Source organism: Arvicola amphibius, chromosome 5, assembly GCF_903992535.2.
Source record: "Arvicola amphibius chromosome 5, mArvAmp1.2, whole genome shotgun sequence".
NCBI classification, from domain to species: domain Eukaryota; kingdom Metazoa; phylum Chordata; class Mammalia; order Rodentia; family Cricetidae; genus Arvicola; species Arvicola amphibius.
The window spans coordinates 147,995,473-148,023,460 of NC_052051.1; the positions used below are offsets into that span (position 1 = coordinate 147,995,473).

Here is a 27,988-nt window from a genome sequence, read left to right on the forward strand (position 1 = left end):
TGCCTCTGCCTCTTTAGTGCTGATGGGATTAAAGGTGCACACCACCTGGGTTTTGTGTGGTCTGTTGGTTATAATTGATTAGCTAATATTGACACATTGTTATTTATCAAAGTCCATAATTTACATCAAAGTCCACACTTTGTTTAACTCAGTGCTTTGAGGTTTGACAAGTGTATAAATGGCATATATCACCAGCATAGTGCAGAGGAAATATTTTGCCCTGTAAATCCCATGTCCCACCTACTCACTCCTGTTTCTGAGCCCTTTGCCAAGTGCTCACCTTTGTCGTATCTGTAGCTTTGCCTTTCCGGATATTATGTAGTAAGAACATAGTGTGTGGCATTTCCAGACTGACTTCTTTTCAATACAAAGAGTCCTTCTTTTATTGCCAAAGTAAAATTCCATTTTATATGTGACACTTTATCACATATTGAAGAGCATCTTAGGTGCTGCCTTGTTTTGGCAATCACAAATAAACAAGTGTGTAGGCTTGCAAGTCCCTAGGGAACTACAAAGGCTCACAGTCACTAGAGCCAGTGGTTAAGGTATGCTTTTGTTTGAAGTTGGTAAACTGTCTTCCAATATGAGTTGTCTTGTCTTCCCGTGACAACAAATGGCTTCCTGCTGCTGCACAGCCTCACTAGTATTTGGTAGTGTCAGCATTTGGGTCTTAGCCATGGAAACGGTTGTGTGTTTTAACATTGTTTTAATTTATATTAATAATGACCTCTAGTGTTGATCATCTTCGCATATACTTGTTTGCCATCTGTGTGTTTTCTTTGATGAACCATGTTTTTGTTTTGTTTTTTTGGTTTTATGAGACAGTGTTTCTCTGTAGCTTTTGGATCCTGTCCTGGAACTAGCTCTTGTAGACCGGGCTGGCCTCAAACTCACAAAGATCTGCCTGCCTCTGCCTCCCGAGTGCTGGAATTAAAGGCTCATGCCACCACTGCTCGGCTTTTGCCCAGTTTTTAAAATATGTTTTCATTAATTCTTTAGGAATTTCTTACAATTGTATTTAGATCATTTTCACCCCCACTCTTCCCTCAAGCTCCTCCCAGATTCACACCCCACTTCCCACCTCCTCCCAATTTTATGTCCTCTTTTTTCCCTTTTAATTTTTGAATAACTACTGAGTCTGATTTGTGTTGCCAATAAATTAATCATGAGTATGAGGCTGTATAGTGAAGTGTGATCAACTTACCAGCAGCTGCACTGTGATGTTTGAATGACAACAGCTGCACTGTGATTTCTGAACACAACAGCTGCACCGTGATATCTGAACAACAGCTGCACCGTGAATGTTATGATTTTGGTCCCTGTCCCTTTAAGAGACAAGCCACGCCCATTCCCTCCCCATCTGCTGAGGCAGGCTGATCTTCAGCTTCTGGCCTGAGCTCACTCTCTTTTCCATCTTCCTCTCGGAGAGGAGAGGCAGCTTCGTTTCTGCCTCTCTCCCCCACTTCTCTGCTTCCCTTTTCCCCCCCTCTCTTCCCCCTTCTCCCTTCCCCCTTCATAACTCCTCTGAATAAATATTCAACCTCACCATGTCTCTGTCTTCTGCCGGCCGGCCATGTGTCTCCCTGCCTGGGACCAGCCACTGCTCAGGGACCGGCAGCCTTCTCTGCCTGGGACTGGCTGCTCGCAGGGCCGGCTGTCTGCCGCCACATGGCCTGCTACCACCTTTTGGGACTTTATAGCATTTGCTGCTTGCCTACAGCTTCCGCCTGGGACTCTAGCATTTTAAAAGAACACAACATTGGTGCCGAAACCCGGGCATGGCTTGTCTCTTAAAGGGACAGGGACCAAAACCATAACATTGATGTCTGAACACAACAGCTGGACCGTGATGTCTGAACGAGCTGCGCTGTGATGCTCTAAGTGAGAAGTGTCCCCCATAGGTTCACAGGTTTGAACACTTGGTCTCCTGTCAGGGAGATTGTGAGAGGTGTAGCCTTGCTGGAGGAAGTGCATCAGTCAGAAGCAGGCATTGAGAGTTCGTAACAGTGCTTCTCAGCCTTCCTAATGCTGCAACCCTTTAATCCAGTTCCTCATGCTGTGGTGACCCCAACTATAAAATTACTTCATTGCTACTTCATAACTGTAATTTTGCTACTGTTATTAGTTGTAATGTAACTATCTGATAGGCAGGGCCCTATATGTGCTATCACGACCCACAGGTTGAGAACCACTGATTTACAGCATTGCCCCTCCCTCACTTCATTCTCTACTTCCTGCTGCCTTGCCTGCCACTTCCTGCCTTGCGTCTCCACCACAACGGGTTCTTGTCCCTTCTCGAACCTTAAGGCCAAAATAAACACTTGCCTAAGTTGCCTTGCTCAAGGTATTTATCACAACCTCAGAAAAGAGATGAGTCCTTGAAGAAAACTGGCTCCCACTCCCTGAGAAGCCACCTGCTGTCAATAGCTCCTCAGGGGAGGGAGTTCCCCAGCCTCTTCCCACCTTCCTGCTAGAATGTTGCCTGGCTTGTTCTTGTGGAAGAGAGTCTCAGCCGTGAGTTCGTCCTGAAGGCACCATCTCACTCTGCCCCCCAACCTCTGGTTCTCACAGCCTTTCAGCCTCCTCTTCTGCAGTGGTCCTGCGTCTTGCAGGAAGGGTAGCAGATGTCTGTCAATCCATTTGTGGTCAGTATTGGTTAAGGAAGAAAACAGAATCCAGTCTCTTTGCTGTTTCATCTACTGCATAAAATAAAGTTAAAAATTAGGGTCAGCGAGACGGTTAGTGGTAAAGGTGCTTGCTTCCAAGGCTGACTACCAGAGCTCAACCAATGGAACTCACATGCAAGATACGCCCACAGGTACAACAGCAACAAGTGTGTGGGAGGGTGGCTGATGCTTTCTGATTGGATTTAAGGCCTCCCGCACAGGAGGAAACTCACGTCTAGTACTATAAACAGGGCCAAGAACCTGTTGGGAGAGTTCTCAGGCCCCAGGGGCGGACCTGCTGTTTGCTAAGGGACATAGTATCAAGCTGCCTTCTAAATTCTCATGTTCAGAGAAGTTTCTTTGTGCAGTGGACAGTGGTTAGTGCAGAAACTCCAAACTGGCTCAAGGGTAGCACGAAGTGTCAGTGGAATGCCCAGGGTAAAGTGAGAGAGACTGTCTTTTAAAAGGTGACGTCACTGTGGGCCAACACCTGGGCTTACCCTCTGGCCTCATACACATATGCACACACACTCACAGTTCCTGCCCTGTGTGTGTCAGCTACACACTCACAGTACCCTCCCCTGTGTGTGTCAGCTACACACTCACAGTTCCCGCCCTGTGTGTGTCAGCTACACACTCACAGTACCTGTGTGTCAGCTACACACTCACAGTACCCTCCCCTGTGTGTGTCAGCTACACACTCACAGTTCCCGCCCTGTGTGTGTCAGCTACACACTCACAGTACCCTCCCCTGTGTGTGTCAGCTACACACTCACAGTACCCGCCCCTGAGTGTGTCAGCTACACACTCACAGTTCCTGCCCTGTGTGTCAGCTACACACTCACAGTATCCGCCCCTGTGTGTGTCAACTACACACTCACAGTACACCCCCCCCCCCCAACCGTGTGTTAGCTGTCCACTTCCCTCTCGTTGTTCTTGGGAAGATCAGATGCTCTCAGGAATCATCAGGTTTCTCCCACTTGGCTGGTCCTTATGAATGCTCTGCGATGAAAGAGCTACAGCCACTATCCAGGTTTCTCACTGTACGGCCCAGTGTCTGCCACCCACCATGGCTTTGGATTGGTACAGTCATAAGGTTTTGGCAACGGTGGAAAGGAATGATTATTTACGTGCATAAGAACACCTATTTGCTTGCTGTACTGAGGATTGAACACATGGCCTCACACACGTTAGACAAGCGCTGTACCACCAAGCTGTTACCACGACCCCAGCAAGCATGCCTTCTGTTTACCTAGGAGAGAATCATTAAGTCTGCAGAGTTCCTTGGATTAGCCAACTGCCAGTGAATTTCATCTGTAAATGGCAACTAAATTTGCCCGTTTGTCGCACAGTTTGAGATAGCAATAGCAAAGATTACAGTTCAGGATTTGGGAACTTGTTCAAGTCACCTGTGACTCCAGAAGCAGTGACACATGGATGTCATTCAGGGATCCATACATTCTAGAAATCATGTATTTGTCTCTCTTAGGATGTATTTGGATAGAATGAATGGGGTTGGTTAATCCACATGAAGAACAATCATAATTTTTGTTGTGTCTGTAGGCATGCTGCTTTACATGGGAGGGGGGTATCCCTTCTTATTGAAAAGTTCTTTAGTGGAGGTTAGAAAGAGCCTCTTGACAGGAATCTTCCAGAAGGAGTTCTTAGGAGGTGGCTCATTAACCTCAGACAACTCCCGGGGACCTTCTAGGGGGGCCCTTTAGTTCAAATGGTTCCAGCACTGTAAACAAAGTACGAAAGTTGCCTAAGGGGAATTTGTTATAGAATATTGTTTAAGGTATGTTACATTTGTTTATGTTCCAAAACATTTGTTTAACTATGTAAAGATGTGTTACTTTTATTTATGCTGCATTTATTTAACTCTGTGAAGCTGTGATTTTATTTTTCCTGTCTAAAACACTTGATGGTCTGATAAAGAGCTGAAGGGCCAATAGAGAGGCACGAGCAAGGGTAGGCAGGGCTGGCAGGCAGAGAGGATAAATAGGAGAACTCTGGGGAAAGGAAGGAGCTAAAGAACAAGGAGAGGAGGACGCTAGGAAGCCCCCCACCCAGCCACCCAGCCAGCCACCGTGAGGAGTGAAAGTAAGGTTTACAGAAGTAGAGAAAGGAAAAAGGCCCGAGGCGAAAGGTAGATGGGTTAATTAAGATAAGAAAAGCTGGCTAGAAGCAAATCAAGCTAAGACCTGGCATTTTTAAGTAATAATAAGTGTGTGTGTGTGTGTGTGTGTGTGAGACAGAGAGAGAGAGAGAGAGAGAGAGAGAGAGAGAGAGAGAGAGAGAGAGAGAGAGAGAGAGAGAGAGAGAGAGAGAGAGAGAGATTCATTTGGGAGCTGGGTGGTGGCGCCCCCCCCACAAGAGCCAAAAGCTAATAGTAATAAAACAGCAGAAATTTACTTACAATGTAGTTCTTGGACTCTGCATGTAAGATACTATAGCTATTTGTCTGATTGGTCCTATGCATTCTTGGATATCTTCAGTTACCTCGTTGGAGATTGTCTTTTACCATGCAATGGTAAAAGATGCTAACTAACTGACTGCTAACACATCTCTCCATGCATTAGGTGTGTTTATCGTGGCTGCTAAGCGCACACCCTTTGGAGCTTTTGGGGGTCTTCTCAAGGACTTCACTGCTATTGACTTAACCGAATTTGCTGCCAGGGCTGCCCTGGCTGCTGGCAAAATCCCACCGGAAACCATCGACAGTGTCGTCGTGGGCAATGTCATGCAGGTTAGTGGGGAGGGGAGATATTCACGTCTGTTGTTGCTTTCTCTGCTCATTTTGTGGGAATAATTCCTTTACTGTGTCAGCATGCCGTAATAGTTATCAATGTTATCAGTAATTACAATTTGTAACCTTGGCCACCTTCTGACTCTAAGGGTAAGAGCAGACATAACACAAGGCAGCATGTGTCCCATCTGGCTTGGAACGCATTTCAACCCTGCTTTTTATTTCTTTTTTTATTTTATGCGTGGGTTTTCTCTGTGCCTAGGTGCACCCCATGTGTGTCTTGTGGCCATGCGGGTTGGAAGAGGGCATCAGACACCTTGGAACTGGGGTTAGTGACAATTGTGAGCCACCTTGATGGCTGAAAACCAAACCCACGTCCTCTGCAAGAGCAGAGGGTCCAGGCTTCCCAACTGCCGAGCCTCTCTCCAGCCCTACCTCAATGCTTCTCAAAATGCACACTCACTAGGCTTATGAGAAGTTAGCTTTCACAGTGTGTTGCTAAAGGAAGTATGCCTGTCCACTTCCTGTCACTGGATTGAAAATGCCTAAGATGTCAGCTGTGGAGGAGAAAAGTTCTATTTTGATTCATGATGTCAGAGGTTTCTGTCCATAGTCATTTTCCTCTCTTGCTTTCAGCCAGGGACCACAAAACCCATCATTAAGGAGCGTGTACTGGAAAGGGCCGCCTCACTTTATGGTAGCCAGAAAGCAAAGAGAGGGATAGAGGGCCAGGCTCTAATGTGCTCGCTGAGGGCGTTCCCCCAAGGGTTGATTTTCTCTCACTGGCCCTCCCTCCTAAAGGAGCCACCACCCATGAGTCCCATCCTCTGGGAATCAGGCCTTTCACAGACACCCTTTGGGGAACATTCTAGATCCAGTTCACAGCAGGAAGGAGCAGGCCCATGTAATGTAATGCACCCAGCATAATCTCTTGCACCTTCTAGGAGACTGGTCAGGATTTCTTATGGAAATGAGCAGCCTCTTTACCCTCTATCTTGGCATTTGTCGTCTGCAAAATAGATCGTCCCTATGAAGATGATTGAAAGCTATATGTTCCTTCAAAGTATACAGCCATTTGCTGGTTGCATAATGTCTTGGTTAGGGTTTTATTGCTGTGAAGAGACGCCATGACCGTGGCAACTCTAATAAAGAAAAACATTTAACCGGGACTGGCTTACGTTTCAGAGGGCTAGTCCGTTGTTATGGTGGGAAGCTTGGCAGCATGCAGGCAGACATGGTGCTGGAGAGTAGCTGGGAGTTCTACATCTGGATCAGCAGGCAGCAGAAAGAGAGAGACATTGGCTCGGCTTGAGCACTTGAAACTTCAGACACCCTTAGTGACACATTTTCTCCGACAAGGCCACACCCACTCCAACAAGGCCACACCTCCTAATGGTGATACTTCCTGAGCCTCTGGAAGCCATTTTCATTCAAACCACCACAGTGAAAGTATTCTAGCTGTTATGGGTAAGACATCCAAAGTGGACGAAAAGAAATTAGAATTTAACACATATCATATGTCTATGCTCACATGTATGTGGGGAGCAGGCACATGTAGAACTATGTATATACATTCTGTGTATCATCTCTGAAAGGCTCTAGCCACGGTGACAAATATCTGAACAAAACAACTTAAGGCGGAAGGATTTTTGGTTTGGGGTTTTTGTTTGGTTGGTTGGTTGGGTTTTTTTGTTTTGTTTTGTTTTGTTTTTATTTGTTTTTTTGAGACAGGATTTTTCTAATATAGCCCTGGCTGTCCTGAAACTCACTATATAGAACAGTCTGGCCTCAGACTCACAGAGATTACCTCATCATCTGTGATTAAAAGTATGCACTATTATGCCTGGCTAGAAGATGTCTTCTGGATCACAGTTTCAAAGGCCATGGTCCGTACCAAGTTGGACTCCATTGCTCTCTATGTGACTGAAGGAAGCGGTAGAGGAAAGTTGTTCACCTCATGGCAGCCAGGAAGTTATAGAGGAAGAAGAAGTAGAAAAGTAAACTACTTCCAGCCAAACCCCACCTACTAAAATTTCCATTCTCTCCCAAGACAGGCTTTGGTGCACAAGCTTTGTTGCACACAGAGGCATTTCATGCTTAAGCTATACCAGATGCCAGTGATGTGAGCTCACCAAATCAAATAGAGCAGAGGTGGAGACAGAAAGGCGTGAGGTCTTGGGTTTGTGTAAATAGAGGTTGTATGTTCATTTTCTGGCCACACAGACACAAATAATCACACAGAAACTTTATTAATTCTAACACTGCTTGGCCAATGACACTAGCATAATCCTAGCTAGGTCTTACATCTTAAATTAACCCATTTCTATTAATCTGTGTATTGCCATAAAGTTGTGGCCTACTGGTAAGGTTGCTAAGGTTCCAGCATGTTCTTCTTCGGCAGCAGCATGGCATCTTCTTGATTCTGCCTACTTTCTCTCTATATCTCTGTTCAGATTTCCCGCATGGCTTTGCTCTGCTAAGCCATTGACTGAAACAGCTTTATTCATTAGCCAATGGTAATAAAACTTATTCACAGCATACAGAGGGGAATCCCACATCAGATTTAAACTCTTTTCTGTCCATCCATCTATCTTCAGATGCAGAAAAGTCAGTGCCATTTTGTATTTTCAATTTTGTCTACTGAGACTAATCTATTGATAGTTAATATTATTAATATTAATTAAGAGGAACTTAATATTAGTTCCTCTTCCTTCTTTTTTGCTGATGGGACTGGGGAGGTTTTGCTGCTGATCAAAGAAAACATTAGAATAGAAATAAAGTTGAAATAAACTACATTTGGTTTTAGGTTTATCTAGAATTTATTTCAGGAAGATTTATTCCTTTTAAAATCCTACTGTTGCTCTCCAGTGTTGGCAGAGTCTCTCAAGTATTCCTAGGAAGTCACAATACATAGTGTCAGCTGCACTGATAACTAGTATCAGTGATAAATAATATCAGTTTCCATTGATAAATAGTATCAGTGATAAATACACACACATGTGCACTGTACACATGCAAACATACATGCACATATACCACACATATATACGTATTCAAATAAATCACTTTAATTAATGATAGGTAAATACACACCATAAAATATTTTAAGAAAAATAACTGCAGACAGACCTGGGGAAAAGAATATCAATTGACTAAAATATATTCAATGGCATTGATTTGTAAAATGAGATTATTTCCTCTAAAAAATGAAATAGCATATTGTATGATGTTGTCATGCGTTCCTTCCTCTTCCATCCAACATTCCAAGTCACTAACCCGTAAGGGTTGCAGAATATTTTATCACACTGTGAACCCCTAGGTTGTGTTATTTACTGGGAAAACCTGCTTCTAGTTGTGGTGTGGCTCAGCACTAGCACACTTTTAACTCAGAGCTTTCTGCTTAAATACTGTAAACACAATTTAATAAGTCAACCATAGGTCAACAGGCAGAGCAAGCAACAGTTGACAGGAAGTCAATATAGGATTGTTAAGAAAAAAACCATATAGTACGAGGGAGTCAGGAAGACAGATAAATGCGCTGGAAGTGTGAGGGAATGCACAGGAAGTAGAAGGGGGGGACATTGAGTTTAGGGGTTTTCTGGAGTGATGATGGAGAAGGAAGGTTAACTGGCTGATTTCTCTGCCTCCCTGAGCTAGCAGGTTTAACCCCAGGATCTGGCTTCCCCGTCTTTATTAACAAAAATCAAATGATTGTAATTTTGTTAAAAACAATGCGTAAGTGTGTAAAATCTGTTGAATTTAATTTGAAAATTTTCAGATCTCTACAAAAGAACTGTGTAGTGAATGTCCTAAAAGCTCTACTGTTATGGACAAGTTCTTCATGGTTTATTGCGTTTATTTGATATTTTCCTATTATAGAAGGTAATCAAACACCCACCTCCTTTTCTCCTGACTGTGTGTTCATCTATCTCTGCCCTAAATTACACTTCTCAACTTGTTTCATGGTAGAATTATTTAGTTGTATTGAAAAATAACTGCTGCTGATGAAAGCCTACCTCCAGCCTTTCCAGTCAGGAGTTTGCATATAGCAATGCTAGCAAAACTTCCGGAATCTTCCTGGCATATAGCCAAGGTTGAAAACCTTAATCTGGATACCTCCTGGTCTTTGAGATAACCTCTTATAGTTGAATTTTTTACTCTTTGTTCTTTGGGGGGGGCACCACCCAGCTCACAAAAAAATTACACAGAGGCTTATTCTTTCTTATGAATATCCAGTCTTAGCTTGGCTTGCGTCTAGCCAGCTTTTCTTAGCTTAAATTATCTCATTTATCTTTTGCCTCTGGGTTTTTACTTTTCTCTGTTTCTGTATATCTTTTCTTTACTTCTTTGTAGGTGGAGCTACTCATTCGTTTCCTGACTGCCCAGACCATCTCCCCTTTCCTGTCTGAATAAAAAGGAAGGTTCTAACTTTAATATAGTAAAATTACATATACAAAACAGTTATCAAGCAAGAATTATAGTTACAATATTTAGTCCACTTACATTTGGCAAATTAAGAAAAATACTCTATCATCTATTCTATCTTTGTGAGTCTAAAGTTTTATGTCTAATTTATCTTTTGTGTGTGGTGTGTGTGTGTGTTTTAATGTTTTTAGAGACAGGGTTTCTCTGTGTAACAGTTCTAGTTGTCCTGGAACTAGCTCTCTAGACCAGGTTGGCCTCAAACTCATGAAGATCCAATTGTCTCTGCCTCTGGGGGCTGGGATTAAAGGTGTGCACCACCACCACCCTGCTAATTTATCTTTTTTTTAATTATAACTGTCTTTCTTCAACTCCATCAAAGACTCCAGAAGGATAATATTACATAAGTAAACAGGTAGTACATTGTAAGCAACTTCTAAAACTCTAGAATTGAAAACCCTCCCTGCCTGGACAGTCACCCAGAGTTCTTTTGCAACATTGGAGCATTCATCTTCAGCCTACAGGCCCACAGTATCTGGCAGACTTTCCCATGAAGAAGGAAATTTCAAAGACAGTTCTGCCTATATTGATAGTTTGTCAGTCACTTTCTTCTGTATCCTTCAGAATGTCTGGCAGACTCATGAAGCAGGAATCCTGAAGGACTATCTCACCTTTAGGCAAGTTCAGCAGTCATTTTCTTGTGGGTCCTGCATGTCCAGTTTATACAGCATACGCAGTCTAGGCAAGAGCAGTTTCTTGCCCAAATGGCTAACTCCATAAGGAGCCTCTTCAATGCCCATCTTCCTCTTGAAGTAGATTGGTGATACCAGGAGCAGATGTGTCTCAATGTCATGAAAAGTCCTAAGTTCTTAAAACCTTTTAAATGCCATATTCTGTTAATCTTTGAAAAGTTTAAAGAATACCTATCCATCTGAAATATATCTCTGTACATCTAGAAAACCTAACTAACATGACTACAAGCTTGACTATTATAGATGACTCTCTATTAACCTATATTTCTTAATTAATTATACATTACATTTATTAATGTATACATTAATTGGCTAGGACCAACTCTGCAGTCCTGCCTGTTGGTTCCGCCCAGTCCAACATGGCAGAGGCATGTTCACTGCCTCTGAGAGCCATGCACATCGCCCCAGCCCCAGGGTTGTAGTGGGTCTATGCCATCAATTAAGCAATTTAAAACACACTGCTCACAGACCACATTTAAGTTCTTGACCTCCTGAAAGAGCCAGAGTTGTTCATGCAACTAGCACAAACCAGGGAGCTTTAAAAAAAAAAAAAAAAACCACTTTTTTTTTTTTTTTAAAGAAGCTGCATAGATTTTGTTTGGTTGGTTGATTTGGTTTGTTTTTTTGCTAATGCTGAGTCAGGAAGCCATTTCTTAGAGGAGCTACGCCTCTGCTTGTTGCCAGCAAACAGAGCCTATCTGGAAAAAAAAATGTGGCTATCAAGAAGTTGTGCTTAAACGTTGTTCTTTCGTGTCTAGAATTTTTTTCCAAGCATTCTCAGGTTTTATGTGGATATAGCTGGTCTACGTTGGCTATTTTGTAGGCGGAGGCTGCTCATTTGGTTCCTGGCAGCACAGATCCAAAATAATTGCACTGAAACTGTATTTATTGCAACACTGCTTGGCCAGTTAGTTCAGGCTTCTTATTAACTAACTCTTACATCTTAAATTAACCCATTCCTATTATTTTGTATTTTACCATGAGGCTCTTGGTTTAATGGAAAGTTTCCAGGCATTTCTCTCCTTCGGCAGCTACATGGTGTCTCCTTGACTCCACCTACTCTCTCTCTCTATCTCTTCCAGCCTGGCTATATTCTGCTAAGTCATTGATCCTACAGCTTCTTTAATAACTGATCATAATAAAACATATTCACAGCATGCAGAGGGGAATCCCACATCACTTCTTACTCCATAGCTTACTGTGTCGCTGAGTGGCTGGCCCCTGGTGTCCCCCCTCTTCTTTTCTTGTGTCTTGATCTCTTCTTCCCAGATTTCTATTTATTCTCTTTACCTGCCAGCTCCACCTATTGTTTATCCTGCTTTGCTTTTGGCTATTCAGCTCTTTATTTGACTAATCAGGTGTTTTATAAAGACAGGCAAAGTAACACAGCTTCACAGAGTTAACAAATGCAACACATCTTTGTATCATTAAACAGATGTTCCAAAGCATAAACAAATATAACATTGTACAACAACCTCTTTTATTTATAACTAGCTCTAATTGTTGTAAACTTGTTGTAAACAAATCTCCATCTTTTATTGGAGTACTTAATAGGTAAATTTCCTAAGTAGAAGGACAACTTAGTATGTTTAAAATTCAGTTGTCTAAAAAAATTAACAATAGTTGCCAAATATTACATTACAGATGTTTCTGATGGTCTTGAACTGTATGTTTAAGAATGAACAAAATGATAAATTTTGTAATATGTATTTTGCCACAGTAAAACAGTGGAAGCATCACTGACTAAATGATAGTATTTATTAAAATCATGTATATAGTCTCTGTGTGCATATATCCTTTCTCCCCAGTGCCATACGGTTTGGAGATTACCAGCATTTCCATGTCTGTTTTGATTGTTGTTACTGTCTTTCTTATAAAGCGACTTCTTTTTCTTGTCCAGACTTCTTCAGATGCGCTGTACTTGGCAAGGCATGTGGGTTTGCGAGTGGGAGTCCCAACAGAGATTGGGGCCCTCACCGTCAACAGGCTGTGTGGCTCTGGTTTCCAGTCCATCGTGAATGGATGTCAGGTATGGGCAGCCCTGCTTACCTCTCTAAGCATGCTGGTAGTTAATCGAATAGCTGCTCCCCCTTAATAGGGCATGGCAGCTTTAGCGTTCCCACTGCCTCCAGGTAACTGACACAGACATAGTGTGATGGGTAAAGTTATTTTCACATTGGTCCCTGTGACAACATACATTAAACAGTGGTACCCACTCTCCCAGTGTGAATTTTAAACACAATGACAGTCTCTTAGAAGCTCATTACTTGAATCTTTTCTGAGAGATGGAAACCGGAAGAATGAAGTGGACCCCGTTATGAACCCTCTAGTTTACCAGTCCCATTAATAGGACATTTTTTTTTCAATTTTTATGACTCTTAAATGCACCCTTTATTATCTGCTACATATTTAACTCAGAGATAAGTATCCCTGTGAGTTTTCCAGATTAATGTTAAAATAAGAATCACTGTTCTCAGAGCTGAGTGTGTCTTGGCATCTGTATAATCTCAGAGTCTAGGATGCTGAGGCAAAAGCTTGCCATACCTCCTAGGCCAGGGTGAGCTACATAATGAAAGCCTAGCTAGGTAGTGTATGTTACTCTGACACACACAATCGATTCTTTAACATCAGCTTCTCAATGACTGTAAACATTTCTTTTAGGTTACTGCAAATTAAGACACAATGTTTGTTTGAATCACCACTAATTTTTAAAGTCTTTGTATTTCTCAGTTCATACTTTGGATACGATAGAAAGACTTTTATTGTCTGGTTTTTTTTTTCTTTTTTCCTTTAAATAGGAAATCTGTGCCAAAGATGCTGAAGTTGTCTTGTGTGGAGGAACAGAGAACATGAGCCAAGCCCCCTACTGTGTCAGAAATATGCGCTTTGGAACCAGATTGGGAGTAGATATCAAGGTTTGGACGATTAAATTTCTTAAATTATCTTTTGTTAGTTGTATAAGTAATTTTAATAGCATAATTCTTGGGGGGAGAAAAAAATTAATTTTGAACCCAGTTTTGTTCATGAGATATTGCCAAGACTTTTATGATTTCTATTTTATAGGCTATTTGAAAACTTGTTAGTTTTAGTGTTAGAATCCACATGGGATTATACGTCACATGCAGAAGAAACCATAGGGAAAGGTGGAGGAAGAAAAGAAATAGATTCATGAGTAATCTGGGTGACTACACCTTTGTAATGGCATGTGGAGTTCTGCTTCTGGAGCAAGGGCCACTGAATAAGTTCCTCCATCACTAAAAGTGCGGTGTCTGCATTCATCTATTGATCCAAATTGGTCGGGGGGAAAAATGCTCCTTTGCTCTGACAGCTTTCCCATAGCAATAACAGCTGCGATAAAGAATGCTTATTCGTTGCCCTGCTCATAGAAAAAGCTTGGTAGCATTCTGAATTCACATTTTCCAGGGGCCGGTGAGACGACTCAGTGGTAAGAAAGGCCTGCTTTGCAAGCATGAGAACCTGAGGTCGAGTCCCAGCACCCACACAGAAAGCTGGACATAGCTGCCTGTGTCTTTAACCCTGGTATTGGGGAATGGAGACAGGCAGATCCCAGGGAAGCTCTAGCAAGCCAGCCTCACTTAAAGACAGAGACTCCACTTGGGTGAGATACCCTGTCTTAAATGCCTAAAATAAAGAAGAGTAAAGGAAGCCACCTGAAGTCCTCCTCTGGCCTCCGAAGGGGCACAAACACCCTAACACTCACATGCATGTACAACACACACACTACACACACAGGTGCACACACTAATATAAATAAATAAGACGTGGCCTTTTGGAAACTAAGGAATGAGATTTAGAGACCATGAGTATTTCAGACACGGGTGTACTTAAAAAAATCTCTGCTCAGATAGCAATACAGGGATTACGGGCAGCGCTTGGAACATCCTCAGATGCTCTGATGTGGCCTTTTCTGTTCCTCAGTGATTCCGTGCCCTGTTCTTCTCAGTCCAGTAATAACACAATAACAATTAGAGCCAGCTGTATCTGTCACTGAAGGTCAAGGATGCAAAAGCCACACACGTGTGCTCACCCCTCCAGACCACATGATAGTTTACTTAAAGGGGTTGCAGAAAAACCCTACATAAGTACCCAGTGTTGGGCTTCTCACCGGAGGATTCACTTGTGATTGTGGGATGGACACTTAGAGCTGTGTATTTAGAATGGCATAAAATAAACATTTGTGAGACATAGGGTATATTTTTAGATGTTAGATTTTCTTAATGTCTCAGAACCAAATATGAATAGAAATAATAAGTGCAATTGTTATGTAAATCTAAAGAAATTATGACATGTTCCTTCCAAAGATAGTGTTTTAACATGTCGCTGCCTGACTGTGTTTATAGCTGGAAGATACCTTGTGGACAGGATTAATGGATCCGCATGTTAAGCTCACCATGGCACTGACTGCAGAGAACCTTGCTGTAAAACACAACATAAGCAGAGAAGACTGTGACCGATACGCACTGCAGTCCCAGCAGAGGTGGAAAGCCGGTTGGTATAGAGAGAAGAGCCTCGTGGGAGGGGAGCGGGGTTCCTCCTGAAGGTCATAGTGACCAGACAATGATGGATTTTTAAAGCTCATACCTTTGGAAATCACATTTTCTTTTTTCTTTTGGTTTTAGATGATCAGGTTACATAAACAATAGGCTACTATTCTAGTCCAGAGTAGGTCATTCGCCTTTCCCAAAAGCCATGTCCTAACATACAGAGAGGGGATCTGTCTGCTGCTGGGGCCTGACCAACTGGGTGTCTTTGTTTTTTTTTTAATATTTATTTATTTATTATGTATACAATATTCTGTCTGTGTGTATGCCTGCTGGCCAGAAGAGGGCACGAGACCTCATTACAGATGGTTGTGAGCCACCATGTGGTTGCTGGGAATTGAACTCAGGACCTTTGGAAGAGCAGGCAATGCTCTTAACCTCTGAGCCATCTCTCCAGCCCCACTGGGTATCTTTGGATGCCTCCTTCTCCCATTCCTCATTGTATCTGACTCAGTTCATTAGTCCAAGACCCTCCCTCACTGCCTCACGACACACACTGCTTTCTGATCCTCCAGAACAAACACCTGGACAGCCGTTAGCTTCTCAATGGCTTGAAGGAATTTGTCAGCCCTCTGAGTAAGAATTTAACTGGACTGTTATTATTATAATCCACCAGAAGTTCTTGTGTGGGGATGCTTTTGATGTAGTGAGGATGAAGTCGGTCCATTCAGAGGAAGAAGTGGATGGAGCCGATGCCATCCTGCTCACCATTTCAGTTATTTCTAAGAGGCACTTGTAGTCCAGAGAGCACCAAGCCATCTCATGGATTTCTAATTTTATTGTGGTGAAGGGATCTGACCTCAGTTATTCACAGACCACCTATAAACTAGAGAAGATCAAACCTAAGCTTCCTGCTTCTCAGACAGGAAGAGTCAAACTAAATAAGGGCAGAACTTTTGTTTTTCCAACGGACATGTGATATCAGAGTTCAGATGAAGGGCTTTCAAGCAACTCAGGGGGTAGGAATGTTGCTGTACACGCGTGATGTCCTGAGTTTGAAACCCAGGACCCATGTAAAACTGAGGATGGCCACACTCCAGCACTCGGGGTAGAGGCATGCTAGGAGCTAGCTGACTGGACAGCCTAACCAAAACAGTGAATTTCATGCTCAGTGAGACCCTCCCTTCAGGGAACAAGGCAGAGAGTGAGATTAGGGTACCAGGATACCTCGGGTGTCTGTGCAAACATGCAAACAGGCATGTATACACATGCATATACCACACACATATATACACACACACTAAAGTAGAATTTTTTTTTTTCCTGACCAACTCTATTGTTTAAATGATAGATGACTCCAGGGTGTTCTAATCTGTGGAGGTTCAAAATAGATACAATATTTTTTATATAATTACATCAGTTATAGCTCTTACAATCTCTTCAGGTTGTCTTCGTCTCAACCTATGCTTGGTGACATAAGCAACTCTGTGATGGTTTGACTACTCATTTTTTTCACCAAAAATTTTGGGTGCATTTTCTTAAAATTTATTTATATATTTTATGGGGTTCTGCATGAATTCCTGCATGCCAGAACAGGGCATCAGATCCCATTATAGATGTTGCTGGGAACTGAGCTCAGGACCTCTGTAAGAGTAGGCAGTGCTCTTAACCACTGAGCCATCTGTCCAGCCCAAGTTGGATGTATTTAGTTCTATTACATCTATATCTAACACAGCTGTCAGTCTAGAATCTCACAATAAAAACATTTAATAAAACAAAAAGTCAGAGTAGGATCTCAGGATATGGCTCGGATTGTAAAGTACTTGCTATAACAAGCAGGAGGACCTGTGTTCAAATCCCAAGAATCCACATAAGTTGGGTGTGGTAGGGCAATCCGCAGCCCTCATGCTCCCAGTGAAAGATGAAAGGCAGAAACAGGAGACTCTCCAAAAGCTCATGGGCCAGCTGGTCTGCTGTACACTAAGCAACAACAGAGATTCTGCCTCATGCAATGTTGGAGGCATGGTCCAGCACACACACACACACACACACACACACACACACACACACCCTGAATGATAATTTCAAAAAGGTGCAGACTCACTATGTAGATTCCTGGGGTGGGGGGTATGTTAAATCCTCCAATAGGAAAGCAGCTTGCTAAGTAGAAAGGGACTGAAGGACCCTCTGAGCAGCTAGAGTGGGGGTTAAGCTGACGGAATCCGTTCCCCTGCCTTCTCTTCCTTTCGGAGTTTCGCTCTAATGGTCTTTCACTATTTCAGCTAACGATGCTGGCTACTTTAAAGAGGAAATGGCACCCATTGAGGTGAAGACAAAGAAAGGAAAGCAGATGATGGAAGTGGATGAGCATCCTCGACCCCAAACAACCATGGAAATATTGCAAAAGCTCCCTCCAGTGTTCAAGAAAGACGGGACTGTCACTGCGGGCAATGCCTCGGTGTGTCACATATCCTTGCCAATATGTTCTTGCCAAATGATTGTGAAGTCTCTTCCAGATACGTCTAGAAACTTCTAACCTTTAGTTGTTTAACTTACACTGGTAGTGTTTATATTTTGTTAATTTGACTTTTCGGCATCTAACATGAAACCTATAGCCAGGGATCCTGATAATCTGATTTCTTCATCTTTTCAGTCCATTGAAAGGAAATCCTCCTGGCTTATGAAGTTATTTTTCATATCTTATGCCTCTTTTCTTTTTTCTTTCTCACATAATAATTTGTCATATTTCTTTTTATACCTACATGTATCTGATGTAAAGATTTTGATTTTTTTTCTTTCTCTCCCTCTCTCTGCATTCCTTTCCGTTGTCCTTTGGCGGGGTTTCACTCCACGCTTAAAGGATCTCTAAAGTCCCCCAGGGTCCCACAGTGCTTCCACCAGCATCTATCACATGCACTTCCTGTGCACGGCCCTAACCTGTTCTACTCTGTGATCTGCTGCATCATTAGTTCAAACCTTACCTCGCTTCTTTTACGGCTCTTGTTTTTAATCTGCTGGTTTTGTTTTGAAGGGGGTGTCTGATGGTGCTGGAGCTGTTATCATAGCTAGTGAAGAAGCTGTCAAAAAGCATAACTTCACACCACTGGCCAGAATTGTGGGCTACCACGTGTCTGGATGTGATCCCAGTATCATGGGTATTGGTGAGTTTATCATGAAAACTGTTCTGTTCTATGACTAGAGTTTGTTTACGACTAGACACGGGTCTGTTTGGGCATTCAGATTCTTGGGAAAGCAACCAAATCAAGATCCCTGGTGGACTCACTTAGATCATCTTTATGAAGAACTGTCCTACACATGACAGGACAACCAAGACCATGCAAATCCTCTATAGGCATAGTCATAGCGTACCAGCATCTGTCTGAAGTATTTAAAAGTCATCCCACCGAGGGGCTAGACAGCGTGCTATGGTTAAGGGTGCATAATGCTCTTGTATATAGCATCCATGTCAGCTGGCTTCCAACTGTCTGTAATTGCAGCTCCAGAAGAATCTGATTCTCCAGGTCTCCATGGGCACCACACATATGCACATGCACACATGCGCGCACGCAAACACACACACACACACACAGAGAGAGAGAGGGAGGGAGGGAGGGAGGGAGGGAGGGGGAGAGAGAGAGAGAGAGAGAGAGAGAGAGAGAGAGAGAGAGAGAGAGAGAGAGAGAGAGAAAGCATGCACACATATATACACATAATTAAAAATTATAGGAATCCGTTTTAAAAATCAGCACAGAAAATAGAGGATGCCAGAGTTACAGCTTAGTGGTGGAGCCCTTGTGTAGCATGTGTTAGACTTTGGGCTTGGTCCCCAGCACCACGGGAAAGGAAGGAAACAAAATTACACAATGAAGTCATGATGTGGGTTAGAGCAGCCTGCTTGGGGATCCAGTACCTCAGCTCCTCTGCAAAATAGCTGTCACCAGGACTTGGCAGGACTAGTGACTGCTCAAAGAGGCACAAAGCTGTAGGAATACACTCTTGTGGAGCTTGTGGGGGTACAGTGAGGGGGATGGATGGTACATGGGAGCTCATTGAACTGAATGGAGCAACGTTAGCTTTATCTTTACTTGGCTTCATTTTTATAAATGATTTTCATGCTTAAAAAGACAAGGTCAGAGGGCTGGAGAGCTGGCTCAGTGCTTAGGAGTACTGGCTGTTCTTCCAAAAGACCAGGGTTTAGTTGCCAGCACACACATGGCAGCTCACAAACACCTTTTACTCCAGTTTCAGGAGATCTGATATCCTCTTCTGGCCTCTATGGGCACCAGGCACACACATGATGCACAGACATACATGCAGGCAAAATAGCCATATATGTAAACTAAAAAAAGAAGACGAAGATCAGGGAGTGGAGAGATGAGTCAGGCGTTAAGAGCTTGTACTGTGCTTACAGGTCCCGAGTTCAGTTCCCACTGCCACGGCAGGGAGTCACAGCTGCCGATTAGTCCAGTTCCATGAAGGTCTGATGCCTCCAGCCTCTGTGGGTGCTGCATCTGTGCACGCGCATGCGCACACACACACACTGTGCACACGCAAGCACACACACACATATGCACACATGCACGCATGCGCACACACAAAATTAAAACTTTTTAAGAAGAAAAAAGTTAATCAATTCAAAGAATTTCTTAAAAGAATTTTTTTATTTTACATACATGGATGTTTTTCCTGCATGTATGTTTGTATACACATGCATGCCTACTACCTGTGAAGGTTCAGAAGAGGTGTGTATCAGATCCCCTGGAACTGGAGTTATGAAGAGTTGTGAGTCAATAGGTGTGTGCTGGGAACTGAACGTGGATCCTCCGCAAGAGCAGTAAATGCTTTTAACCACTGAGCCATCCCTCCAGCCCATCAGAGGATTTTTTAATTAACTCTAAAACCCAGCAAGGCCTAAAGCCCCACAGCTTTTAATGGTTTAAGGCCTTTTGTTTGAGGACGCAAACCTTCCTCAGTGTCAGTAAATAAACACGAGTGTCTGGGGTTCCCAGAGGGGCCCGGCAAGGGCCAGACGATGGCCTAGAGCATGTATAGACTCCAAGTTAGCCTGAGCAGACCGAGGCAGGCCTGCTGGCGTTCGTCCTTACAGACAAGGAGTAGACAAGGTCTCAGTTAGCCTGAGCAGACCGAGGCAGGCCTGCTGGCGTTCGTCCTTACAGACAAGGAGTAGACAAGGTCTCAGTTAGCCTGAGCAGACCGAGGCAGGCCTGCTGGCGTTCTTGCAGACAGGGAAGCTGACAATGTCTCAGCACATTCAATTGTTCATTCCACTCAAGGACGCTTCATCCCTTTACTGTCCTGAGCTAATGGTCTCGGTATTCATCGCAGTGGTGGAAAGCCGCTTGACCATTCCCTAACCGTGCCAGGTAACAGAAGCTAATGGATGCTTTACTGTTTACACCCGCGTTGGTTGCTCTTCCTACTACAGTTCCTAATGAGTCCCATTCCCTCTCTCAGGCAGGTCCACTGTCTGTGTTTCAGCCCCTTATGTTCCAGAACCCACTAGGTCGGCCCATCAAGCTCTGTCTACAGTACACAGTGGCTTTCCCAGCCCAGAGCTCCAAATCTTTACACACACACACACACACACAAAAGCAGTTCCAAAGGCCTGCAAAGCGCATGGTCAACCAACATCTACATTGACTCACAGCTATGACAGAACACCCAACCATAAGAAAAGTTAAGGAAGAAGGCCTTATTTTTGGCTCTCAGTTTAAGTTCATCATGGCAACAGGAACTTCAGGCGCCAGTCACATGACGTCTGCAGTCAGGACACAGAGAGATGAAGGCTAGTGGTCAGCTCACTTTCTCCTTTTCATTCCAAGGCACCAGTCTGTTGAATGGTGTCACCCACCCTTAAGGAGGGTCATCCCACCTCATCTAAATAATCTCTCCCAGGTGTGCCCAGAGGCTAACCTTAGCCAACTGATCCCTCACAGGTGTGTTTCCTGAGTGATTCTAGATCCTGTCTAGTTGACAATATTACCCATACTAATAATCATCCCATTTTTCATGTCTTGGACATGTAAAGAATCTGAAGTTAGATTCTAATAAATCAGTAGCTACTTGGAACTGTGTTATCTGAGTGGTCATGATTGGTAAGCAAACTGGTCCAAAGAGCCTCTGAACTGGCTGAAACCCATCACGAGATGTTCAGCCACTTGCCTTCTCAGCAGAATTTTTCTGACGAGTTGTTTGCACACTTTCTTCCTAAAGGGATAAGCAGAGGAGGGAATCATCTCTAGGCAGACATCCTGCCGTTTGGGAAAGGCATTGATTTGCTAGAACTTATAGAACTTATCACACTTGTCACTGGTGGTCAGCAGACTTGGGAGCCAGCGCTTCTTTCAGGCCTGGTTAGGTCGGTTTGCATTTCTTCATTTATGGGCTGTGTTACCCCACTTAGTTGGAGTTTAAAAAGGTTCTTCCCTCAGGTACCTTTTCCCTGAGTGCCCCACAGCTTCCTCTCTGCCAGGCTTATGGAAATACCACTGTGTTCCCTGCCTTTGATCCAAATGGGCCAAAGGTTCAGAGTGAATGAAGGGGTATACACCTTAGAACTCTTGGTCTGCCTGGGCATTTGAGATCAGTATAATCTATAACTGACTGTAAATCTTGCATGTGGCCCCTGGCTGCTCAAAGTCCTAACGCCAGGTAGACTGTCTCATGTGGGTGTCTCACCTGCACTTGACTGCTTTCAGCTTTGCACCTTTGTCCCCCTTTCCGATCTGTGACCATTTCCTTGTATATTCTAGAAGGAGGAATTTGTTCTGTATGGTTAAGTTCTAACTGTATAAACAGGCTGATTTCAAACTCATGATCCTTCCACTTCAGCCTTCTGAGGGTCGGGATTGCAGGTATACACCACACACCTGTCTTAAAGAAGTCCGGCCTATGAATAACAAGAGAACACACTTCTATCTAATTCCTTTATTCTTATATAGGCCCAGTCCCTGCTATCAATGGAGCATTGAAGAAAACTGGACTGAGTCTTAAGGACATGGATTTGGTAGATGTAAGTGTTTCCTTTCCACAGTATAAATGATTTCGCTTGGTATCTTGTAGCTCATGTTTTAGTGCTGTTGACTTTTCCTCCCACGTGTGTATTGACTGTGCGTGCTCTGTGTTGGTATGTTCCCCGCTGTATTAAAATGCTTTTCTTATCTTTTGTGTTTCTTGTCTGTGTGTGTACATGTATTCATAAGCATAGGTTCTACTGGGTTTTTTTTGTTTTCCTTCTTCTCTTTCCACCTTATTTTTTGAGATGGCTCTCTCACTGGACCAACTTAGATAACCTGGCTAGTCCCCAAGACTGCGGGATCCTCCCATCTCTACCTCCCCACTGGGATTAGACGAATATGCAGCTACACCCAGCTTTTTTAAATGGGAGGTGGCTGGTGTCACTGTGATGTGGCAGTTCTGCCACATCTAACACAGTTACCAGTGTACCTTAGGCAATGATGGTGTGTTCTTGTTTATCAGTGTCTTCCTGGAAGGATGGCTTAGTACTAGGTAATAATAGCAGCCACTTAGGGCATACCCGCTGTGTTTCAGGAAATGCACGTAGACACTGTCTAGCCGTGACTTTATTTAACCTGAAAAATGGATTGAACTTTGCTATGGAAATTCAATTGTAAATATTTGAAAATACACACAAGGTCATGTCCTCCTAAGAAGTGATCTAGTGGAGACCTTCCATCTAGTTCCTAAACCTCTGGGCTCTATGGTATCTACTCCAGCATGCATCTACTTAGAGTATTGTAGCCAGCTTTTCTTTAAGGAATGCTTTTGATCTGAAGTGTCATTTAGTAAATATACAACTCCTTATTTTGAAAGAGGTACATTCTGCCTATAAAGCCCAGGCTGGTCTCTAACTTGGAATCCTCCCATCTTGGCCTTCCAGTTAGCTAGAATTAGAGGTATAGGCCACCGCACCCAGCTCTCTGCCCCCTTTTAAACCTATTTGTAAAGGAAGGTAATTCTATATGACCTTAAACATAATTATGTTGGTAAATAGTAACAAAAGCTACCCTTGGGTGCTTGCTCTTTCTACATACACTACACACACACACACACACACACACCCTGAGGACCTACAGTCTTTACATGGAGTGATTGTAGATAAATTCAAATAACACTGCGAGCTAATTGAAATAAGAAGAGACAAGAAGTCGCTGTCAACAGGTCTGGATCTTCTTGTTACAAACAAGCTTTGAGGAATGATTCTGTGGATTTTTAACTCTCTTCTAAGGTGAATGAAGCTTTTGCTCCCCAGTACTTGGCTGTTCAGAAGACCTTGAATCTTGACCCCAGTAAGAGCAATGTGAATGGAGGTGCCATTGCCCTGGGTCACCCATTGGGAGGATCTGGATCCAGAATCACTGCACACTTGGTCTACGAATTAAGGTACTCGCTAGATGTCTCACTTTTTTTGAAAATTTATTCCTTTTATCATTTTAGTGTATAAGTGTTTTCCTGCATGTATGTACGTGTTCCGTGTATGTGCTTGGTGCCCGGAGAGTTCAGAAGAGGGAATTGGATCACCTGGGACTGGAGTTACAAACAGTTATAAGCTGCCATGAGGGTGATGGGAATTGAACCCAGGTTCTCTAGAAGATCAGCTAGTGTTCTTAACTACTTAGTCATCTCTCTAGACCCCAGATATGGTGACATTTTTAAAAAATAGAAACACATGAGTTTAGGTTTTCTTCAGCACAATCCTGTTTTTCCTTCTTCATATCCCCATGCACTGGTTCTGACCAGAAACAAGTTATTTGGGAGACACTTTGCACTGGGCATTGCAGAAGAGCTGGACAGCTTGTTAGTAACCTGTAGTAGGAAGCCACTTGTTTGTTTCTGGCTGCTCAGCCCCGAAATAACCACACAGAAACCATATTATTTGCAATAGTGTTTGGCCAATAGCTTAAGTGTATTTCTGGCTAATTTATATCTTAAATTAACCCATCTCCCTTAATCTGTGTATCGCCACGGTGCTGTGGCTTACTGGCAAAATTTCAGCACGTCTGTCTCTGGTAGCAGCTCCATGGCTTCTCCAAACTCTGCCTTCCTTCTCCAATCATTCAGTTTAGTTTTCCCCACCTAGCTCTGTTCTGCCCTGCTCTGCTATAGGCTCAAGACAGTTTCTTTATTAACCAATGGTATTCACAGCATACAGAGGGGCATCCCATATCAGTAACCCTGCAAGCTCTTTCTGGAGCTGACTGTGTGCGCTGTACAAGCGCTCTTAAGGAGTGCTCACTGAGAGAGCCATGCATATTGGGCCACCCTGGTGCTGGTGACCAACAGTGCCTGCTTCTATGGTTCTGCATTTTAGTGTCCACAGCTGTAATAAGACAAACTTATTTAATAAATCAATATATCGAGAAGGTACAGATCTAGATGCCGCTGTTAAAGAAACCTGAGCAGACTGGCAATCTCTGCAAGCTAAAACTTTGACCTCACTATATCCCGGGTATTTGATTTTCTCCAGTTTGGGTAGGAAAACTCTTGGCTTTGCGTTTTTTGGGGCCATTTAGTTCTGTTAGGAGAGTTGAGAGAGAATTGACTGTGTGAGGCTGCAAGCTCAACGTCAACCTGTGGAGCACAGCTGGGAGGACTCCTGTCACCTAGTGGTTCATTAGATGGGGATCAGTGGTCCACATGAAAAATCATGCTTGGATAATTTCTCAAGGTCTATTCTAAATGACTCGCTCCTTCAATAGACAACTACATCAGCTGCATCCACTCCACAGTGACCCAAGGGTCTGAAGTCATGTGCGGTGTTGCTGCCCTCCTCCCTATCACCCCATTTCTGTAACAACTCCTGCATTTGCTGCTTTTCCTCAGCCTGCCCAAGCTCATTTGTTTGTTTCCCTTCCTCTAGCCTGAAGCCTGAAGCCTTCTTCTTACACTCTCTCCCTCTTGTGTGTAGCCTTGGCTGTCCAGGAACTCCCTCTGTAGACTAGGCTGGCCTTGATCTTAGAGATCCACCTGCCTCTGCCTCCCAAGTGCTGGGATTAAAGGCGTGCATCACCATCATCTGGCTATTGTTTATGTTTTAGTAAGAATATCCTGCTCTCTGGGTTCTTTTATCTACTGTGACCATAAACCAAAATTAAGGATTGGGGAAGGGATTTGAAAGATGAGTTGGTTAAGAATGAATATTAATACTGTTTAATTAATTAGTCTAATGGATTTTTTTTTGTGTGTGTGTGTGTGTGTGTGCACGCGCGCGCGTGCGTGCGTGGTGGGTGTACACACATGCTACAGTACGTGTGTGGAGGTCAGAAGACAACTCGTAAGGAAATGGTTCTCTTCTTCCACCATGTGGGTTCTGGGCATTGGACTCAGTCATTATCTTGATGGAAAGCTCCTTTGCCTTCTGAGCCATTTTACTGGCCCCAGTAACAATTTTCTTGTTCTTTTTCAGGCGCCGAGGTGGAAAATATGCAGTGGGGTCGGCTTGTATCGGAGGTGGTCAAGGCATTGCGGTGATCATTCAGAACACAGCCTGAAGAGATCACAAGCACAGTGCCCACCCCTACTTGTCCAGGCCACACAGAACAGGTGGCCAGGCGAGACCTTCAGGGCAGGACCACTGCGACGGTGATTGCATTTGACCAAGCCTTGGTGAGGCAAAATGCATTAGGTTCTGTCCACTTTATAACTGCCTAACATGATGTGTTAGATTAAAAACCCAACCACTGAAGGCCTTAAAAGAAATGGTGTCTTTGTCGATAGCCAACACTGTATGCCTTACATAATACAATTACAAACTGAATAAATGCTGCCTTAACTCCGGCTAATCTTTTCTTCATGTTTTTTAATTACATACAATGTCTCATTTTACCCATTTTTAAGTGTGCAGTTCAGTGGTATTGAGGACATATACAACCTTATGCGGATGGCATCACTCCCCATCTTCAGAACTCTTTCATCTTGCACAGCTGAAACTGTTTTTATTTTTAAATGTATTATTTTTATGTGTACGTGTCCATGTGTGTAGCATGGTTGATAAAAACCCAGAGACAGAAATTGGGGTTTGACCTGAAGGTCAGAAAAACAAAATAGCCAGAATACTCCGTGTCTGTCTGGCCCCATAAGTCTCCTTCTCTTTCTCCCTTGTTCTTTCTGAGCTTAGATTCCTCTTATTCTCGCTGCCTGTCTGCCCCACCTGTCCCTCCTCTGCCTCACTATTGGCCATTCAGCTTTTTATTAGACCAGTCAGATGCCTTAGGCAAGCAAGGTGAAACATCTTTACATAATTAAGCAAATGCAGCATAAACAAATGTAACACATCTTTACACAGTTAAAGTAATATTCTACAATATTAACTAGGCAAAGATGTCTTACATTTGTTTAAGTAATATTCCACAACACCCAGCTTCTTACTACCTTTTGGTACCACCATGCCATCAGATTTAGGAAGATCCAGAAACTTGAGACCCACGAGGAGACACAGCCATAGGTGCATAGGTACACACCAGAAGCAGTCTGGAGGCTGGGGTAATGCTGGTGGCATATGTCACTAGAGGATAATAAACACCATATCTAGGTGACTTTGGAAAGTTGGTAGGCGGCATTACCACTTAAAGAGGTACCAGTGCTTCTACCCAATGGATGTTGATCAATTGTGGACATTGGTCAAAAGCAGTCACATTTCGTTAAATGCTGCCAAAAACAAGACTGAAACTGTCCCTATCACAGATGTGGTGCAATCGGAGGCTGCGTCCATCTGGGGAAGGGAAAGTCCACCAGGCAGCCTATCATTGAAGCCACTTTTTCAGCGGGAGAGCCGAGGAAAAGATTACGGATGATGGGGTACCTGTGTCCTGTTATCTTGAAATAACACATGAAAGTAGTTAATTAAGTGGCAATAAATTCTTCTGGGAAGTGGAGACAGAGAGAGAGAGAGAGAGAGAGAGAGAGAGAGAGAGAGAGAGAGAGAGAGAGAGAGAGAGAGAGAGAGAGCCATGTGCGCCTGTATGGTTGCAAAGAATGGTGGGTGGAGAACTGAGGAAAAGTTCAAAGGTGTTTGCTGCCAGCCCCGTGGATCAGCAGAAAGCAATGAGGTGATTATGAGCAGTTGTTGACAAGAGCTGAGGAGGAAGCCAAGTGTGTCAGAGGTTGCCCCTAGGACAATCATGGAATTTATCATCCAAACCATAACACTTCTGAAACATAGAAGCGACACTTAATCACACTAACAGGTGTAAGTTGGCATGACCCCAGGAAACCCAGGATATCACAATACCTGACTTCTAATTAAGACAAAGGGTGTTACTGTGACCACTCTACCCCAGCTCCAGAGAACAGAGCAAATAGACTCCACGTATGCCTTGGTGGGTGTGAGCACTTGTCCAGGCACTTCTCTCGGGGTGGTGACTGCTGAGCAAACACTTGACAGAAGTGAGAGTCGCATGTGCAAGCACCAGGGAGATGAGCAGAAGACAGCCAGCACACAGCTTAGGGCAGTGAGGAGGCCTGTGTGCACAGCAGTGAGCTGGGCAGTGAAGGGCTTCAGGCTGCCAGGTACAAGTCATGTAGAGCCGTGTAACTCGGTGGCCTTTGAGCTTTTCTTTAGAATATAGGGGGAGCTGCTGCTAGCTCTCCAGTAGAGGGGAAATGTCATCTCACATCTGAGGGTTACCCCATTGAAGTCCACTAAAAAGGGGTAAAGTTGCGAGTAGGGAGGCCAGCAATGATGCTATTGCAGGAACCTGGGACAAGGCGTTGTGCTGACACAGATCTGGGAGCCGCACTGAAGTGGTGAGCAACTATCAGGTTCTAGAAATACTTTGAGGTGTAGCCTAGAAAGTCCCTGGTGGATGGAGTTGGCGGAGAGATGAGTCGTGGCTGAATTCTGGGCTGCTTCTCTGA

The 27,988-nt window shown here is 43.6% G+C and overlaps 1 protein-coding gene across 1 annotated transcript in view; it reads left to right on the forward strand.

Annotated features, from left to right (window-relative positions):
• The window catches only part of Acaa2 (acetyl-CoA acyltransferase 2), a 29,847-nt gene extending 3,933 nt beyond the window's left edge, over positions 1-25,914 (forward strand). Inside the window, exons 2-10 of the mRNA XM_038329687.1 lie at positions 5,249-5,415; positions 12,490-12,618; positions 13,388-13,504; positions 14,951-15,098; positions 17,374-17,549; positions 18,123-18,252; positions 22,054-22,124; positions 23,361-23,515; positions 25,539-25,914. Coding sequence (XP_038185615.1) covers positions 5,249-5,415; positions 12,490-12,618; positions 13,388-13,504; positions 14,951-15,098; positions 17,374-17,549; positions 18,123-18,252; positions 22,054-22,124; positions 23,361-23,515; positions 25,539-25,623 — 1,178 coding nt within the window. The 3' untranslated portion in view covers positions 25,624-25,914. The remainder of the gene's footprint in view (positions 1-5,248; positions 5,416-12,489; positions 12,619-13,387; positions 13,505-14,950; positions 15,099-17,373; positions 17,550-18,122; positions 18,253-22,053; positions 22,125-23,360; positions 23,516-25,538) is intronic.
• The last annotated feature ends 2,074 nt before the right edge of the window (positions 25,915-27,988 follow it).